The 21,042-nt window shown below is 37.6% G+C and overlaps 1 protein-coding gene across 1 annotated transcript in view; it reads left to right on the top strand.

Annotated features, from left to right (window-relative positions):
• The window catches only part of PXDNL (peroxidasin like), a 570,999-nt gene that overhangs the window by 468,070 nt on the left and 81,887 nt on the right, over positions 1–21,042 (top strand). Inside the window, exons 15-16 of the mRNA XM_036767090.1 lie at positions 7,916–8,024; positions 12,554–12,711. Of these exons, the coding sequence (XP_036622985.1) occupies positions 7,916–8,024; positions 12,554–12,711 (267 nt within the window). The remainder of the gene's footprint in view (positions 1–7,915; positions 8,025–12,553; positions 12,712–21,042) is intronic.

Raw genomic sequence — 21,042 nt, 5'->3', positions numbered from 1 at the left:
AGTGTGTGTTAGAGAGAAGATCTGAACCTGTGTCTTCATGACTCTAAGGCCAGCTCTCTATCTGTCTCACCTCCCTGCTATTCTCATGAGCATGAGGAAATGACTTTTTTATTACATGTAAAAAACCCCAAACCTTAGTTAATTGTTCCTTAACCAAAGAAATCTTTAAAAAGAGTAGGCCGTTAAATTTACAGGAGAAACAGACACCAGGTTTAGTTGCCAGGGTTATTTATTTGGAGTTGAAAGGGACTCAGAGATTATCAGTCACAGAATCCTGGTGTTTGAGAGTTGGAAGGGACCTTAGCAGTCAACTAATTCAGCCAAAAGAAGCTCAATTTTTAACGTACCTGACAACCTGTTGTACAGCTTCTACTCGAAGACTGCCAAGGAAGGTCCTTGGCTGTACGTCTTCATGGAGCCCATTCCGTATTGGTGCAGTTCTAATTATTAAGAAGTGTTTCCTGACACCAAGCCTTCATTTTCCTCTCTTCAACTGTGACTCATTACTCCTAGTTCTTCCTTCTGGGTCTTTGTATTATCATCAAATCCATAACTCTCCATCTTTTCCACAAGAACAAGTCCAATCCTTCCTCTAGAAGATAAGCTTTTTAAATTCCTGAACATAGTCTTCTCTTCTTCCAGCTAAACATAAAATTTTTCTTCAGTCAATTAGTTCTCATGTGACATGAACTTGAGGATCTTTACCATCTAGCTACCTTCCTCTGGACACTTTCCAGCTTATCAAGTCTTTCATAACTTATGATGTTCTAAACCAAACACACTATTCATGATGAGCTCTGATGAAGGAAATGTGTAGTGTGACAATTAACCTCTTCTTCCCGGAAACTAGTCCCCTCTTGATGAAGTCCAAGATCTCATTATCTTCATATTGAGCTTTATAATCCACTAAAATTCATATATATGTATATATACATATATGTATGCATATATGTATATATACGTGTATGTATATGCATGTATGCATATATGTATGAAATTCTGTATAACCATGCATCTCCTATGTTATTCTTTTAAAACAGATATTTTGTACCCAGGTGCAAGACTTTCAATTTATTCCTATTGAATTTCTTCTTACTAGAGTCAACCCAATTTTCTAGCCATCAAGATGATTTTTTTGATCCATACTAATATCCAGTAGGTTAGATTTCTCTTCCAGCTTGTGCCATGCAAATTTGATTGTTATATCATTTAGTTGTTTAAATCATTGATAAAGGTGTTAAGCATCACAATATCAAGTGAGATTTCTGGAACTCTTTACTGGAGACTTCCTGTCATGTGGATATTGAATCATTAACAACTACTCCTTGAAGTCTGAATTATTTTTTGTATTATCATCAAATCCATATCTCTCCATTTTTTTTCCACAAGACAAATAAGAGCTATTTTATCAACAACTTTGCTAAAATCTAGGTCAACTATATCCACAGTATTCCCCCATATACTAGTTTAGGGATATTGCAAAGAAAACATGATTGTGCAGTCAAGGCAGTCTCTGAGGCTGAGATGCAACTAAATATGGATCATTTCTTTGCTGCTTGAGCTAATTTTGGCCTAACAATTAACGTCAAGAAAACAGGGGTTCTCTATCAGCCAGCACCACACCGTTTAGATGGTGTGGTGCTGGCTGGTAGAGAACCCCTGTTTTCTTGACACCTAAATGTGGAGCCATTGGTTATAGCAAATGGAGAAATTTTGAATGCGGTGGATAAGTTCATTTAACTTGGCAGTATACTTTCCAGGGATTACACATGGATGATAAAGTGAATGTAGACATTGCCAGAGCTGTCTCAGTGTTTGGAAGTCTCTGAAGGAAAGTAGGAGAGAGAAGAGGTATTAGACTGCCTACCAAACTGAAGATGCTGTACTCTAGGAACAGAGCAGATTTGTAGTGGCTCAAAAGAAATGAGATGCACAAATTTAGAGACATCTCTACTCCAGCCAACCATTAAAAACAACCACGGCAACAGCAACAACAAGAGGAAGTGAGATTACTGTTGCACAGCCTGTTCTTCTTTAAGTCGTGCTGGTTCTTTTCAATCCCTACTTCCCTTTCTAAATGTTCACTAACCATGGCATTCTCGAAATTTTCTAGTAACCCAAGTCAAGCTCTCTGATCTACTGTTTGGAGAATCTGTTCTCTGTGTGCTCCACCCCACCCCACCCCCCGCCTTTTTGCATCTGCTCTTCTCTCTCACTTTGTTTTCCAAGATTTTTCACATGTCACAGACAGTCACTTAGTCATCATATCAACCAGTTCCTTAGTACTCAAGGGTATAGTTCATCTATAAAAGTATGGATGTGCCCTGTGGCTAAGAAAAGAAGAGGGCAAGGAGGGAGTCATGGCTCTTTCTGTTCTGTGGCCAATAATTAGATGCTTGGTTATTTCAAAACACAATAGCTTTAATACTGAGTCTCATGTATCTAGAGGCTTCTTATCTCCAAAAAACCTGAGCACCAGGGTAACACTTGGCTGGAACCAGGAAGGGCGGTTTTATGCATGCCCTCTCCACCACCAAGTTACATATACAATGAACAATTGTGGATTAATTTTGACTATGTTCCTCCTTTTTCCTTCTGACCACATTTTGCTGAGTATCACTCAGCTATTCTAGTTCACTGGTTCACATGGGCAGATGAGGTGGAGGCAGTTAGTTTCTCCATGCAGTGAAACATTAGGCTTTGGGGCTTCTTTGTGTTTTCTAATAACCTCACCTTGCCTTTATATGGAGATTTATAGTTTATGAAATATGAATTCCAATTGTCTTAATTCAGATTCATTTACCATTGTACCACAATGTTTCTCCTTTATAATACGGAGATTCTCAAGACTGTTAGACAAATAGATTATAATTAAATGCCATTTTGTAACAAAATGTGGCTAGCAGCCACTGCAGGGGTGAAAGACCCAACAAGGCCAGGAACAAGAGCTACCAGCACAGGTTCTTTGATCTGCTTTTCTAAGGAAAGCAACCTTAAAGGGTAAACAATCTCACTTTAATCAAACATACATATATCACTCACTTAGTTCAGGGGGAAAAGTCAGAACCCTGAACTTCAGGGAAAATACAAACAGAAATTACAAGCACACATTATATAAACTGAGCAAATAACACAAACCAGTCTATCCATAACAATACATAGTTACCAGAGAAGCACCAACGTCTGGGTTTCTTCAGAGCTGGGAGGCTCCTTAAGGGCTACCCAGAGTTTCCACACCAACACTGTTCCAATGAGTGGTATGTGTGTTTCAGGGGAGAGGGATGAAGGAGAGGGACTGTGCGTTTATTTAAAATAATTCAGCATGATTGATTCTCTTAAGATCAATTCCCAGTTATCTTTAGTAATACTTGGAAATAAAGGCAACAGTTCAAGTGAAGTTATCTATCCTGGCCAACTAACTTGAGTTGCCTAAATGTGATCTCACTACCCTTTGATTTTCCAATTCAACTACCCAATTCAGTTAGCTCTATGCGATTTCATTATTATAAACATTTTGAAGGTCAAATGGAATCGACAGTATATTAGTCCTAGAAATTGTGGTCAGCTCAACAGTATCAACACAGCTAGTTAGTGTAGTGGATAGAGCATCAATCCTGGAGTCAGCAGGACCTGAGTTCAAATGCAGCCTCAGACCTTGACATTTACTAGCTGTGTGACCCTAAGCAAGTCATTTAACCTTGATTGCCTTGGAGAGGAACAAAAAACTTACCCCAGTATCCAGTTGGCAAAGTCAAACAAGCCACAAATTTTCATCTTATTTCTCTACAAAACTGCTATGTTGTTCTCTATGAACCTAATCCTATTTTAGTTGCCCTTTTTTATAAGATAAAGTAATGGAATTTAAATATATAAATTTGAGCATATAAGTATATAGATTAAAAATATATGTTTCACCCAGTGGTATCACATTATTTTCTATATTGTTTAATGGTGAACTGTGTGTCACCCTAGCTTTTATAATGCTTTAGATTTTTTATAATGTCCTGGAGGGCACATTTCATTTAGGTTCCCATTCATTATCTTTTCTTTCTAAAATTCCTACTGATAGTATGAAGGAATACCATACCACTGTTATTTAAGGCAGCAAATTTCTAAATTGTTTTATATCCTCCCTCTAATGATCATTAATTCTTAGATCAGCTTTTGAAAGTATATTCACTTCTGCATATGAGTACAGCTAGGTCCCGATTAGTGTGGATAATGAATCCCCAGAAGTGGTAATAGGTATATGAATCCACACTATTTGAAGTTATACTTTTGTAAAATAGGATGTTGGCTCCAAACCAATGGGAATGTTAGTGCAAATTTGAATAACGTGTTCACTTCAGGGGATTCATTATTCACACTGATCAGAACCTAGCCAAATGCTATGATGTAGCTATTTTTCTTGCCTTCTGTGCTGCTTCTTTTAAAAATCAGTTGTTATCTCAAACTGTGGACATTGAGAATTGTGTGAAAGGCAGATATTAGAAAGAGCATTGTATTTGGAATCAAAAAACTTGATTTGTAGTACTAGTAATTGGGTGAGCATGTCTAAGTTCATCTCTTTGAGCCTCAGTTTCTTCATCTGTCTAATGGAGATATAAAAGATTTTACTGTCTGAGGTGTTGTGAGAATAAAACAAGAGAGAGAATATGGACTGTCAAAGCTGTTAAAGCTATACAATAGTAAATTATGATCATTGCAGCTGACTTCACTGTTTGGAAATAATCCTTTTTATCCCCTTTTCCATCTGATACTTTACATGATCATTGTGATTAGATGTTTGCTTTTTTCATGAGTACCTTTGGATGGATAAGTTTTACTCTTCTCTTTTAAGAGAGTACCTATATTGATGAGGTCACAGATCTACTGAAGAATCTCCACAGACCTGAACTGGACATTGTAACTTTACTTTTGCCTAAATAGCCAGTCAGTCAATAAACATTTTTTAAGTGTTTTAGTATGTACCAGGCACAGATATAAACATTGGGAATAAAAAGGTAGGTAGAAGACAATCCCAGTTCTCAAAGATTTCATGATCTAGGGGAAAGATGAGCTGTCAAAAAAGAAAGTGAAAAAGTGAGGAGAGTCCCTGGAGTGAGGGCTTGATGAAGTTCACAGGAATGCAGCTGGGTGAGGAATGAAGAGATGGCTGCCCTGAGTGCCCTCCTTAAATGGAAGATCTAGGAGGAGTTATTCACTATATACCCTCCACTGTCTCCAAACAGAAGGAGGGATGTCCTTAGGGAAGGGGGTACTGAGGAAGTAATGGCTCTTTCAATGTATAACCAATAATCAATTAATCAACCCAGAAATGAAGTACATACAACTTAATAGGGTACTGTGCTAAGCCTTATGGGAGATGTCAAGTATAGAAAAGATATGGTCCCTGCACTCAAGTATCTTGTCAGTTTCTGACTACCTCATTCTTTTTGGAACCCAATGTAAATAGAAAAAATATGAGGTTTTGTTTTAAAACCAAAATCTGATTTAAAGCCTCAAGTCCTCAATAAATCTATGTTGCATCAATAAATGTTGTCACACCAATAAATTCTGTAGGAATTAGTCTTTGTTTCACTATAATCTTTAACAACTTTCCTGATACCATATGTAAATGATGACTTAAGAGAAAAGAATTTCATGTTTCAGATACTTTGATGCATTGATGGATATATGAATGGATATATAGATTTCACCATGTAACTATACCCGTCAGTGATATAAAACACTGTCCCTCTGCACCTTATCCCTTGAATAATTCTTATCTATATTTTTACCTATATCCTCCATAGACACTCTGCTTGAGGTGTTAGAAAGCTTCCTCTTGGAAGCAATGAATCTTTCTTGCTGTCTATCAGATGTTTCCTTCTCAGTATACTCCTAACCCACAGCCTTTTCCTTTGTCACCAACTTCAAATTACACGCTTGATTAGAATCTTTATTCCATCTCTTACTTGTAAGCCATGTTTGGTAGCTGACAGTCAAGAAACATTTATTAAGCACCTGCTGTGTACCAGGCACTGTGCTAAGAGCTGGCTATACAAACACAAATAAAAAAGCAGAGTGCCTGGTTTCAAGGAGCTTACAACGTATAGCATGATACAATCTTCTTGGCCCATAATTGGACGAGAGATTTAAGAGTTGATAGAGTTCTTAGTGATCATCTACTCTAAGAGTCAGCACCCTGTGGCCCAAGCACCAACTCCCATAATCCCTGGAGCTAAGAATATTTTCTGCGTTTTTAAATGAAGTTTTGTTTTATGTTTTTTAAACATTTTAAAATAAAAGTTTATTGTATTTAAAAATGTAAAGAAAAACATTCTTAGCTCACAGTTTGCTGATTCCTGATCTAGTCCAAACCCTTCATTTCACAGATGGGGAAACTGAGGCCTGGAGAAATTAAAGTGACTTGCTTAAGATCATAAAGGTAATATATGACAAGTACAACATTTGAATCCAGGCCCTCAGATTTTATTTTATTTTTTTCTGCGTAATTAATAATCCATTTATTATTTAGGCTAGCATACAATCAATAAATTGATGGTCAGTAACTTCTCTTGGTAACCAAAGACCCCAAGAAAGACCCTTAAATTCCTTAAATCCCTTCAGAAGGGGAAGTACCCTGAGAAATGAAAATTGACCCTGTTTGGTGGATGTTTAGCAAAGAAGTGGGCTAAAAGTTTTCACTTCCTCCTGCTGAGAATATATCTTGATTATGAGACTCGGCAGCCTCAAGGCATCTGGGATGAGGAAGTTGTTTCTAAGGGCCTTCAGATTTTAGATCCTGTGTTCTGTCCACAAGTTTTTGATTATTTTCCCTCTTAATGCATTCCAAGTCCTCCCTTAAATTTGTGCTACCACATGGGATGTGTTGATCATGATCTTCAGAACTATAAACTTTCCTAACTAACCCTGAGTGGAGGGCCCAGGCATTGATACCGTATTCTTAGGGTTGTGTCTGTAGTCTGGGGTCTCTACAGCTGAAGTGACAGGCATGAAAGGCACAGTCGTCTTCTATTTTTGGAACTTGCTATTGGGATACAGTATGTAAAATCTTCTTCCCTTGAAATATCTGTTTTTGAGACACTGTCTAGGCTAGGCCCAAAAGTTTCTCCCAAAGGTCACTCCTAGCTCCATAGGGCACTGATTTTATACTGTCTACAAAGACCCAATCTTGACGCTGGCTTTCAGATTCCTATTACTCATTCTCCAGAGCATTCAAAATTCCCGGTGTCAGAGACTCTACTTCCTTCATCTAGAATGGGGCAAGGGGGAAGGTGAAGGACTAAAGCCTTTTTCTTGGGATCCATAGAGCCTCTGAGGGCAAAAGGCCAAAAGACCTTTCCCCTTACCACAAAGAGGAGGTGACTTATTCTGAGAAGCTGTTTTGAATACTGACAATTCTAGCTGCATAGCCAATCAGAAAAAGATTCCTCATAACTACAGGGTTAGCTATCAGGAGCCTATGTCTACACTTTCACCCCTGTTTCCCAAAGTCACTTCCCTTACATTTCAACATTATTCTCCCAGAAACAAGCTCCCTCACCTATCCATGTGGATAGGCATCTTCTCAGGGGCTCTGCACGTAAACCAGACCTCCCAACAATACAGCAGCTCCACATCTGTACACATCTGGGTTCTCTGAACCATTATTATAAAATGAAATAGTTCATATGCCTTTACCAGTTTTTGGAGTACTTTAATTCTGTGAATTAAACTGATAGTTTCCATTGGGAGCTTTGTGGGGTAATACTGCTTTTTCTGTATAATAGAAACTATCACCTGGAGGTTTTATAGTGTTTTCATTTTGTTAGAAGTTATCCCTTCTAAAATATAAAAGGTGTTAAATGCCACTTATAACATGTAATTCCTAACTTTAATTTTTTTTTAAATCATGGGATTGTTGTTACAGCAATACAGGGTAGACAAGCTGGTGATAACTTTGTTGAATCATCCATTCTTGATGCCATCCAGAGGGTTGACAGTGCAATTAACTCCACAAGAAGAAATCTATTTTCACAGTAAGGATTTATTTTATTTTGCTTATGAAAATTGTTTTCATTTCAGTTCTGTTTAGCTATTGCAAGCTTCATAAATCACAACCAGAGATACTTTTATGAGATTGTCAGAATATGTTTTCTTTAAGCTTGGCAAGCCAGGCCATCGTCTGGGAAAAGCAGTCCTTGTCAGTTTATCTATTGAAAGAAAAGCTAAGATGCTCCCTGCATTACTGGCCAGTGCTCATTCCCAAAGAACTTTCTGTAAATCAAAACCCCCTCATGTAGAGGTAGGAAGAATGATAGATACCCTTGCAATGGGCTTTGTGATGTTTGTAGCCATTGGCCAAAATTTTCTCTATTGTCAGTTATTTTAGGGGTTAGTATGCACAGAAGTTAATAGTGTTGCTAAACTGGTGATACTTAGGTGTAAAAGATTATCTACTTAAGTCAATAATTTTCTCCTTCCCATGCCCATTGTCCCACTACTTGAGAATAAATCAGGCACTTTTACCATCATCTTTTGTGAATAAAGGAAAAAAAACACACTGTAATAGAAATAATTCAGGAACAAGATGATTAGTATTACAGAATAGACTTTGGTGCTTTTTCTCAAAGCTATATTCTTTGCCAACCATTTTCTTTAAAGATGTTTGATTACGAAACAGAATACCAATGACAAATTCATAAGAATAGTTACTTATTTTAGTTTGAGCCAATAATGCTGGTTTTTTGAAATGGTTACTTTCTAACAGGGATCTACATATTAATGTCGATTATAAAGCACAGAGTATTTTTGCATAAAAAACAGGGTAAAGAAAAAGAAGGTAGCTTTTCTTGGTCTCTATGGTGAGTTTAGTGATGACATACATTCCAAAAAAGGAATGTATGTTTTGTTGTTTAAATCAGCTTCAACCTTTCTATTTGGAAATATCCAAATGTTAATTTCTAAATCAACCTTCTTTTGAAATAGGTTAAGTGTCTTTCATAACCTCCTCTGATCATCTAAACTTTAAATATTACCCTTCGTTGGAACTTAGCATTTTGTTTGTAACTTTCTCCTGGACTTATCTCATTCAGTTTTATATCACCATTTTATAATGTATGTGTGTGCACCTTATTTCCACAGCTATGTTATGAGCTGCTTGAAGGTATGTCCTTACCATTTTGCACAATACTTTGAACAAAAGAAAACCACAAAGTTTCAAAGTTGGAAGGCACCTCAGAGGTCATTTAAATCAACCCACGTTTCATAAAGAATAAATCTTGGTTATTGTTCAGTCGTTTCAGTTGTGTCTGACTCTTTTGTGATCCCATTTGGGGTTTTCTTGGCAGAGATACTGGAGTGGTTTGCCATTTCCTTCTCCAGCTCATTTTACAGATGGGAAAACTGAGGCAAGCAGTGTTAAGTGGCTTGCCTGGGATTACACAGCTACTAAATGTCTAAGGCCCGATTTGAACTCATGAAGATCAACGTCAGTGTTCTTTCTCATGAGTATTTCCCATTTTTGATGATCAGTCACTGGTTATTCCTTCTTTTAGCTTTTTACTAATTTTGATCTTAGCTCTGACCAGATGGTGGCCTGACTGAAACAAAGATTCTCACGTCAATAACAATTTCCTATCTATTAAAATATGTTTCATTTTAGTGTTATTTGGTCTTTGTCACGTCTAGCATCTGTGAATTTTTTAAAGAAAGTATTTATGATATGAAGAAATGAGGCCTCTGTGTAGTCTTACAAATCATTAGTCTCTCTCGATCTTTTCTGAACCTTGTGCTCACCTTTTATCATCTTTCCTTTGCAGTCATCAGGTAACAGATTGTATGTTGATTTTACTTGGAGTGTTTTATTAAGTTCTTCATTGAATTTCTTCTCTTACAATTTTTTCTCTTAATTGAATTTCATCCTCATCAACCAATAATGGTGTATAAGAAACAATTATGTTAATAGTGGTATTTTTGTAGCTACTTAATGCTAGTACTACAATATCTGATTACCAAGTGTCCCATGAAATAATATTTCCTGCTGCCCTTTGGTGTATGATAAAACACATTGCATCAAAAAAATCAGTCTTCTAGGCCTGACACTCTATCACTATGCCTAAGGGTACATCTACAGTAGCACTTAAACTTCTTCATTCAGATAATGAGAGAAAACTTCCAGTAAGGTTTTAATTAATGGATTTATGTCAGTTTGGAGAAAGTTATCAAATGGAATTTGCTGGGGTTCTATTTTTCATCCTGTATTGTTCAGTATTTTTATTGATAATTTAGATGAAGTAATAATATATGGTATGCTTATGAAATATGAATTTGACACAAAATTGGATGAGATAAATATGCCCATTAAAAGAATCAGGATCTAAATGAATCTTGATAGGCCAGAATGATGGATCAAATGGAAGAATATTGACAAGCTGGAGAGCCTTGGAAGGAGTATAAACAAGAAGGTGAGGGGCCTTAGAATCATACTATATTAGAACCATTTAAAGGAGCTAGAAATATTGAATATAGAGGAAACAAGTCTTGGGGAGAAGGAGCTGAGATAATTATCCACAAATATTTGAAGGGCTATCATGTGGAAACATGATCACATTTGTTCTGCTTGCTCTTAGATGAAAGAATCAGGGGCAGTGGTTGAAAATTGCAAGTAGTTTTAGAACAGATGTAAGGGAAAACTCAATAACAGCTAGACTTATCCCAAACTGGGATGGTCTGGCTTGGGACTATTAACTGTAAACTGGTTTGACTAGAAGTCCTTAATAAGGCATTGAGGACATTTTAGAGAACATTGATTTGGATCATCTCTACTGGCAGTTCCAATTCCAAGATTCTGAAGTTTTATTGAGAAACTCATTGTCTTCTGAACAAGTTCTCTTTGCTCTGTAAACAGATATAAGTGCAGGAAAGTTTTACCTTACATTTCAAGCTGAAATATACCCTTCTGAAGCTTCCTTCCTATGACCCCAACCTCTACCCTCTTAATATAACTTCCCTCATCCTGGAGTTCTCTATTCTAATTAAATCACAAGTACAGTCCTTCGTTTATACCTTTTCTTCTACAAATTCAGCCTAAAGTTCCATTTACTTGCCTAAGTGTTTTAATGGGTTATATGTATATATATGCATATGTGTATGTATACATAGACATATATATGTATCTTGATAGTATTCCTTGCAATGAGTTCTAGCTTGTTAATATCCCTACATTTGATCCATTATTCCAGTCTGTCAAGATTTGTTTGGATCTCAGTTCTTTTAGTCAGTATATTTATCCTATCCCTGCGTCATCTTCACGTTTCATAAGAATGCTACATATTCCTTTATCTAGGTTATCAAAAGCCTCCACCTACTTTTCCAATCTTTTTACACATTACTCCCTAATACATACTCTGACTCAGTGACACTGATCTACTGGCTGTTCCACAAACAAGATACTCCATCTTTTAGCTTCAGGCATTCTCTCTGACTGTCTCCCATGCCTGGAATGCTCTTTCTCCTCTGCTCCAACTACTGAATTTGCTATCTTCCTTTAAGTCTCAACTAATACCCCACCTTCTGCAGGAAGCCTTCCCCCAATCTCTTAATTCCAGCGGTTCCCCTAGGTTAATTACTTCCTATTCATCTTGTATATAGCTTGCTTTGTATATATTTATTTGAGCGTTGTTTCCCTTATTGGATTGTAAACTCCTTGAGGGCAAGAACTGTCTTTTTATATCCCTAGCACTTAGCACAGTGTCCAGCACATAGCAGGTACTTATAAATATTTATTGATTGATTGAATAGTATAGGGCCAAGGATAGATCTCTAATACAGTGCATATATGGATAGTGATATGGGTATGTATATTCCATATATATTTACATATATGTACAAATACATATGTGTATGTATATATATACACACATGCACACACATATATCATTTACATGAACTCATTAAACCATCTAGTCAAGGGTGAATGGGTTTCAAGTTTCATCAGTAGAAGGAGTGCATATAGGTTTGCTGAGTTGAATTGGATTTCAGTGAAGCTTTCTATTTTCTCCAAAAACAAATGTTTCCTACCTAATAGAAAATCTCCCAAACCTTTCATTCCAGTAACTTGCAATAGATATTCAATGTATATATTCAATAGATAATAGATACATAATAATAGATATTCAATAGATCTTCAGTGACTAATTGTTCTAAATGACTCTTCCAAAAGATTGTATTTCTGAAGGTACATTCAATGCTCCATTATTAATTGTATAGTATTAACTAAGAGGAAGAAATAATGGATTGTCTCTCCATTAGAAACAACATCTATTACTTTATATTTTGCACAATATATCAGATTTCTCAGGAGACTATTCACTAGACTACTAACTCCATTCCTTATAGATGTTCCCTCAAGCCAATGCATTGACTCTAAAGTGTAAAAGGCAATATATTCATTAGGCAGATTCATGGCTTGATATGTATCGATATGTTTTTGTTTAAACCCCTGAAGCATCATTCAGAGTGTTTCTGCAATTTACTTCACAAATAGCAATGTTTTTGTCATCTGCAGAAGACCCCGAACTCCTAGTGACCTGCTGGCTCAGTTCCGTTATCCACGGGACCCCTTCACCGTTGAGACTGCAAGAGCAGGGGAGATTTTTGAGCATACACTTCAGCTGATCCAGGAAAACGTGAAGCAAGGGCTCACTGTTGATTTAGAGGATCAAGGTTAGGATCTATAAGTGTTCACTTTGAAATGTGTAATAGATTGTGGTCATAAACTAAAATATCAATGATTTTTCCCACTTCATAACACCAGCATGTTTTAGAAAGTGTTTTTTAAAACAACCACTGGAGTGCAGCTGTTTATGAAAATTAAGAGAGATGAAATGATAGAGTATTTAATCAAAGGATGGTGGTTTCTGCTGTTGCTAATATTAGCTAGATCCTGGCTAAGTCTGAATGACCCATATGCTATATACACCTTCTACCCCTAAGCTCAATAAGAGGTTGATCCCTTCCTACTAAGAAGCGCTTTATTCTCAGGTTGTTATTTCCCTTGTTCACTATTATAATAATACAAATTTCTCACTGAGTCTTCAGGCATCTCCATCTCTAAGACATGCACGTTCCCTATTTCATTTCTTTATGGTTTTTCACAGCAATTATTTTTATAAAACATCAGAAGTCTACTTAGTAAATGCTGTGAGAAGATGTCACTGAAGATTCTCGGGCATTTTACCTTTTTTCTTTGAAAGAAAATAACGTGTTTGTGAAGGTGACCTCTTGTTATTGTCAATAACACACTGCTTTTGATATTGCTGGTAACTACCATGACCTCTTTCCCCCACCTTCTTGAGTTACTTCCTTTGGGGAAATAAAATGGGAGGTAGACCAAAATATCTTTTTCATGTGTTCCGTTGTGTGTACTTAAATCAAAATCAAAACAAAACAAAACAATGCAGCATCTCCCCAACAATAAAAGTGACTCTTCTGGTTTTTGAATGCTTATTCCCCTAAAATTTATTAAGTTAAAGTTCCTTTGGAATAGTTTTAAGGTATAATAGTTACACCAACCTCCATTTAAGACCTCTTTGAGACTTGTCCTAAGATAGAGATGACCTTGAATTCTTGAAGACTATGCCAGCAGAATGCATCCAGTTGGAAAAACTTTGAGTATAGAAAGGCCCAGTTTTAGATATTGTGTAGGTTGTCTTAAGTTTGGCAACGATCCTCACCATAAAGTCAGCCAATAAGTGATGAATATGGCAAATCATAAAACAATCTTCCAAGGTATGGAGGGTTTTTAGTGTGTTTTGGTGGAAAGAGTACCCATCTTTATTGAACTGTGACCTTGTAAAAAATTTGAAGAAGCTTGGTTGCAGAGAAAATAAGGGTCATCTGATTTAGAAATGGAATGGACCATAGCAGCTGGGGAGCTCCGTGGGGAGGAGTGTACATAATGGCATCAGGGTGGATGGCAAGATATCCCAAAATGCCTGGGATGGATGTATATATTTGAAGCCTGGTATGGCATAATTTTAAGATATGAGGCAATCATCATGAAAAGTAATTAAGGTGTTTGAACATAGAATTCTGTGTTATGACCACCTTGAAATAAATTAAATATAAAAATCTGTAACTTCAAGTGCTTTATAATTAGTAATCCATGTGTAGATAGAAATCCTCAAGACTTAGTTTTAGAAGGGCACATGAACAAAGGGATGGGAGTAATTGAGGTTTTGACATATATTAAGAATATAATTAATAAAGCATAAAAATTATATGAGGTTTCAACTTGTTCCTTGGCTGGATACTCATTGTCTCCTTGAGGGACCAAGCATAAGTCTTTGGTTTTCCTAAGTTAACCTTGACTCTATACCTGAGGCCTGATGATAATTTATTAATTTTTTTTTATAAAAGGAGTTACAGAAATTGAAGACTGAAAGATATCCTAATCAACCGTTCTGTCCAGTCCTGTCCCGATTTCTTGATATCCTACAGGCACTCGCTAGATCCCAGTTGCTCTTTACCTTGGTACATAGTCTTCTTGCGCTGCTGTGACCAACAACAATAATAACTGATAGTTATTCTCTGGTGGCCTATCTTGTTGGAAGAACATCTCTGAATTTAGCTGGGTTGACCAGTGGATGACAGGTTTATGGGGTCACAGAAACTCAAAATCTCTCCATCTTGATGAGACCTGCCAGAAGTTGCCTTTTGCTACGTATCTTTCAAAAACACAGGGCCATCTCAGCATCTCAGTACTTTGGAGTAGGATTTGTGTGAATATCTCACCAGAAATCTATAGTCTAACCTCTGCTGACATTCATCCGATCAAGTAATCATTATCATTATTAAGCCACTACTGTATGGCAGACGTTGTGCTAAGCACTACCGATATAAAGAAATGCAACAATACAGCTCCTGTTATAAAGGAGCTCACAATCTAATAACCCTGCAAATAACAGGGAGGTGGCACAATTGGGAAGAGATCTGGCCTTGGAGTCTAAGTCCAAACTCTGCTTCAGAAACTGTGTGACACTGGGTAAGTCACACAACCTCTCTTGGCCTCAGTTTCCTCATCTGTAAAATGGAAATAATAATGAATCTACCTCAAAGATTTGTTGTAAAGCTAAAATGGGAAAACATACAGCACATTTCACATCTTATAGCATTATATAAATGCAAACAATTATTATTATTGTTATTTATTGTTAATCTTTGTGAAAACAAGTTTTATTAACAGTTAAAATTGAAGGTAGTCTCAAAAGGAAAGCATAAAGATCAAGGAAGACTGAGAATGGCTTATTATTTTTCTTAAATAACTTACCCTATGTCTACTAGTTCCTGAGCTTGCTTGTTATTCAGTTATCTGTTCTTCTCCTGATTATGATATCCCAACGACTCTGGAAAAGAGAAGCCTTGTATTTGAATTCCTAACCACAGGCGAATTGTTTACTTTTAGCACTCGCTCTATTCCTCCCCAAAATATGGCATTTATTGGCTCTGCAGTACTACATTCAAAGTGCATATTTCTACCTTTGTGAATGTTCACTGATTCAGAAACAAAGAAAAATATTTTCAGCTCCAGTCTCCAGGAGCAATCATGTAATAGAAACAACCTGAATCACAATGAAGATTCTCTTTACTCCAATATGAGAGGAGATGCAGTTATTAATGAATTACAATGGAACACATGAAGCTTATTAGATTACCTTCCAACAGTAAAATACTCAAATAGCATTTAACTTTTGCTGATTTATTTGTTGCATGTGTAATTCATTATCATGTGTCTCTATAGTAGGTCCTTAAGTTCTTCGGAAAGGAGTAAAACATTTTGGAGTTTTTTGCGCTTATTTTTAAGGAATTTGGGAAGTAGATAGATACCAATAACTGTATTCTATATTAATAGGCTGTAAAACATATAATCTGAATGTATTATTTCCATTTCCCAAACCATATTAATGTTATTAACAATGGTGATTCCACTCCACATCTTTTGGAAAACTTCAAAGGCACCACCATTGTGACTATCACTCAGGCCTACATCTACTCTGTCATTCTTAATTCTTCACTCTTGCTTACCCACATATCCAATCCATTGCCAAATCCTGTTGTTTCTACCTTTATAACATCTCTGATGTATACCACCTTCCCTTTACTCATATAGCCACCACTCTAACTCAGCCCTTCTCCTCTTCTCTGGTCTATTTAAATAGCTTCCCAGCTTACTGCACTACCTCAAGTCTTTCTCCAGAGTAGTACTTCTTCCTCTCATCTGCCCCATCCTCCATTAAACTGCTGAAGTGATTCTCTCAAAGTACTGATTGGACCATGTCACTCTCCTACTCAAGAAAATACAATTGCTCCATATCATCTAGTGTCAAATACAAAATCCTCTGTGTAACATTCAAAGTCCTATGTAACTGCATGTCACTCTACCCCTCCAGTCTTTTTATGCCTTATATCCTCCTCCACCCCATACCCTTCGATCTAAGGACACTTGGTCTCTTTGATATTCCTCTAATATGATACTCCATCTCTTGACTGGGTGACCCCATGCCTGGAATACCCTACCTCCTTATTTCTGCCTGTTGGCTTCTTTGGCTTTGTATTGGGAATCAAGATGGGCTCTTAGCACTTATTCAACCAAGTGCCCTTGAAAAGTTTGGCCTTTGTTTCCTTGATTAAATTAGGAGACCTTGTTGACCTCCTTGCATCAAGGGAAAGCCTAGTTTACATGGGTTTGAGTGACAAGTTTGTGACATCAGAGGCTTTTAGACCATGTGGATTTAATTCGCATTTTTGTGACAATTTTAGGTCATGTGGGTGAGTCACATGTGTGACTCACTTTTGACCCTGAACAAGATATATAAACACAGAAGTTGGCTTTCTCTTTTGGAGCTCTGAACTGCAGCAGGAGTGGTGCATGACTCTAGGCCAGTCGTTGTTATTAGCTCCCCGGCTTTTATGTTGATGCTTCTCTGGTAACTGTATATTGTGATTTTGTCAGACAGAAATCTGTCTGTTGATTTGTGTTTATTTGCTCTGTTTGTATTTGCTCTGAAGCTCAGGGTGCTGGCTTTTCCCCCTGAGCTGAGTGAATGATATTTGTATGTTGGATTAAAGTAAGATTGTTAACCCCTTAACGTTGCTTTCTTTAGTAAAGCAGATCAAAAGAATCTGGGCTTGCAGCGTTCTTGTTCTTGGGCTTGTGTTGGTTTTTCACCCCAACAGCAGCTGCTAGCTGAATTGTTACAACAAGCTTCCTTCAGGTTCTAGCTAAAAATTTCATCTCCTACAGGAAACCATCTTAATTCTAGTGTCTCCCCTCTGTTAATTATTTCCTATATATCCTGTATATAGCTTTTTTTGTGCATAATTGTTTGCCTTGTTGTCTCCCTCATTAAGCTTTGAGTTCAAGAGCAGGGGCTGTAAATTGACTTTCGTATCTCTGGTGCTTAGCACAAATGCCTGGCACATGGTAGGCACTTAATAATGTTCATCGAGTGACTGATATTTCAGAGAATGCTTTTGCTTTCACCAAAGCATGTCTTTCCATGGGGCTATCCTGCCTGGAATATTTTCCTTTGTTTTTTTCCAACTTCTTGGTTTCTCTAGCTTCCTTCAGATTTCACCTTCTGCCAGAGCACTTCCCCATTCACCCCAGCTCCTAGTACCTTTTCCTCTGGGTCCTTCTATCTACCCTCTTTCTAGTCTGCATGTACTTAGTTATTATTAACATGTTGTCTCCCCTGTAGAATGTATGTTCCTTAAGGACAGGAACTGTTTTTGCCTCCCCAAGGCTTAGCCCAGAGCCTGGTGCATATATAACCTTGAATGCATGTTGACTAACTAAATGTAATGGTTTCACTATTCCTTTTCTTTTGAAACTCATTGTATGTCTTCCCCAAACCACCCATTCTGCAAAATTCCCAATTTCTGTGGGCTGTGTTACTATGTTTTTGGTCTCCCAGGTACTCAAATGGACAGTCATCCTTACATCTTTCCCTTCTCCATCCCCCACCCCTATATCCCATCAGTTGTCAGATCTCGACAGCTTACCCCAAACGGCATTGTTGAATCTTTCTGTTCACATACCCATAGGATAACTCTGACCCTCATCTTCTCTGTCCTGCTACCAGGTTTCCCTGTTTTAAGTCTTTCCCTTCTCTCAGCAATCCTCTCCACAACTATCAAGTTAGTATTCCTAAAGGATAGGTCTGAATATGCCCCTTCCTTGTTAAAAAATCTTTGGCAATTTCTCATTGTCTCTAGGGAAAAAGTTCTCAAAGTGTGCTCCAGAAACAAGACTATGAGAAGGAGGTTGGCAGGGAATGGCCATGTATTTGAAGTCACAATTATTATCATAATAATACTTACAACCTTTCATTTTTAATATTATAAATATCAATTGATGTAATCTTCATAAACAAAATCTGTTTGGGGAGTCTTCAATAATTTTTAAGAGTGTAAAGAGGGTCATGAGACCAAGAAGTTTGAGAACCATTGTATCGGGTTAAATGCAAACTGGTCAGCCAGGCATTCAAAGTCTTCCACAACCTGGTTCCCATGTATCTTAAAAGATATTTCATATTACTATTCTCTACCCTCTTTCTTGCAACCTCTGTTATAATTAACTGACCTAATTGGCATACTACCTTCCAGCTTTGTGATTTTGCTTAGGTTACTCATCATACCCACAATACTCTTCCTCCTCATCTTTGTATGTTAGAAACTCTAGCCTTCTTCAAGGCTCAGCTCACATAATATCTCCCAAGCATAGCATTTCCTGATATTCCCACTTGTTCCTGCTATTCCTTCATGAACTTGCTTTATCCTTACTTCCTGGTTTATATATTGTAGCAGCCAATAGAATTCAGTTCTTTGAAGACAGGGTCTACTTTTTTCTATCTTTTTATACCTAACCACTAACCCTGAGCCTTGCACAGAGTACGGGATCAGTAAATATCTGTTGAATTGAATTTGAACCCAATCTTCTCCTTTTAATGATGAATTCTGTTGTCAGTGAATATGAATCCATGCACATCTATTGTACAATTCTCCTATAAACTATTACAGCCTTCCTTCTCCTTGGCTCAATGAAATGTACCCATGGATACCAAGAGAACTTGACTGCATTGTCAGTCAGTCCTTATTTGGAAGAGACATCTGAAGCTATTATCTCAACTTTATAGACTCAGACAACTTAAGTGATTTGTTTATCATCACAGAGCTAATAAATGTGAAAACCTGTGTTCAAACCATCTCCCCACTCATTAGAGGTAGCTGGGTGATTCAGTAGATAGAGCACAGGACTTGGAGTCAGGAAGACCTGAGTTCAAATTCAGCCTCAGATACGTCTTAGCTGCATGATCCTGGGCAAGTCACTTAACCTCGGTTTGTTTCAGTTTCCTCTACTGTAAAAGGGGAATAATGATAGCAGCTACCTCCCAGGGTTGTTGTGAGGATCAAATGAGCTAATATTTATAAAGTTCTTAACAGAGTACCTGGTGCATAGTAATAATGATCACTAATAATAAACTAATAAATGCTTATTCCATCACTTTCCTCACCTATCACCTGAGCTCTTTCCATTAATCATACTCCAAAGGGTATGTGTGTGTATATTTGTATACAAATACATTATATGCATGTATGCACAAACATATAGGTCTATACACACATAAACATTTTGGCCTATATCTTTTCTAGCGTGACTACATGTACTTTATATGTGCCCTAAAATAATTGCATATACTTTAAATGTATCTTAGAATTTCCTTGGATATAAAATCCTTGTGGCTATAATTTGCCCTCATAAGATTGTGGTGCACACTTATCCACTTTACTGACTTGAGTTCAGCCTCACCATCGGCTCAGAGAAGCCATTTAGCTGAAGAATGCCTGTCATGTGGCTTATCCAGTTTGTGGTATGAAGTTGAGTGGGAAACCTATAGTGCAGGCCTGTCAGTAACTAGTACAATCGACAAGTATTTACTAAGCATCTCCCCTGTTTTAGGCCCTAGGAAACAAGAACAGAAGTGAGACAGAGGACTGACCCTTCTTTAGTTTGGCTCAGACTTCCACAGAACAGCCTGGATCGCCATGGGGAAATTGTGCTGTGCTTCTAGTGACCTTGCACTTCTCCCTAAAGCAAAAATCCTTCTTAATAGGGTCAGCATTCTTCCTTTGATTCAATGTGATTGTGAGTCATTGGGTACCATGGCTTCTGAAAAGATTAAAAATTCTGAGTCACCCAGAACACAAATGAAGAAGGGCATGAAGGTCAGGAGTAGGCTGTGTGGATTACACAAATTGCTTAAGAGTAGTGGCATCAAGGAAATCATGAGGGAGATGCATGATGTGAAAAGGTGAGTCAGTGATAGAGTGAAAATGAGAGGCAGCCAATGACAAGAGATTGAGTGGAAGACCCCAGCACCTTGAGTCCACTGAGGAATTTCATATATAAAAAATGTATGTTACATATGTGTATACACACACACACGCACGCACGCACGCACACACGCACATTCACTCTAGTGGTGGAAATTCATGACTTCTTGTCCTGTGTGATTTTTCCCCATTTCCATATTGATGATACATAGATTTATTGGAACTACAGGTGAGAGTTGGATGAGAAGTGGACACCAAAATTGGAAAAGCAGCCCTGAAAAAAAGCTTGGCAAACCCTCACACCAGGGGTACTGGAGTCCCTGAATACTCCCTACACCCCAACTCTCATCTGTGACACCAATAAACTATACCATGCACAGCGACCACATCCCACTAAACCCACCTTGACAGACAGTCTAAACCAAGTTGAGAGCAACCAACAGGCCTCAAATCAGTTGGCAACTTAGGGAGATGTCTACCCCAAGCATGTAAAGACTTCCCCCAGCAGAATGGGCAGGTGAGAACGATTTGTTCCAGTAGTCTTGAAGAGGGCTGAAGCAGGTGCTGTGGAGTGCTTAGAGCTTGGTTGGACATTGAAGACACCAAGGTCATCCACTGCATCACAGGCCATTGCCAGTCATCTCGACTTTTGTCCTTCCA

Source organism: Trichosurus vulpecula, chromosome 1 (genome assembly GCF_011100635.1).
Source record: "Trichosurus vulpecula isolate mTriVul1 chromosome 1, mTriVul1.pri, whole genome shotgun sequence".
NCBI lineage: Eukaryota > Metazoa > Chordata > Mammalia > Diprotodontia > Phalangeridae > Trichosurus > Trichosurus vulpecula.
The sequence above is the reverse complement of the archived record's forward strand: the minus strand, read 5'-3'. Positions and strand labels throughout refer to the sequence as shown.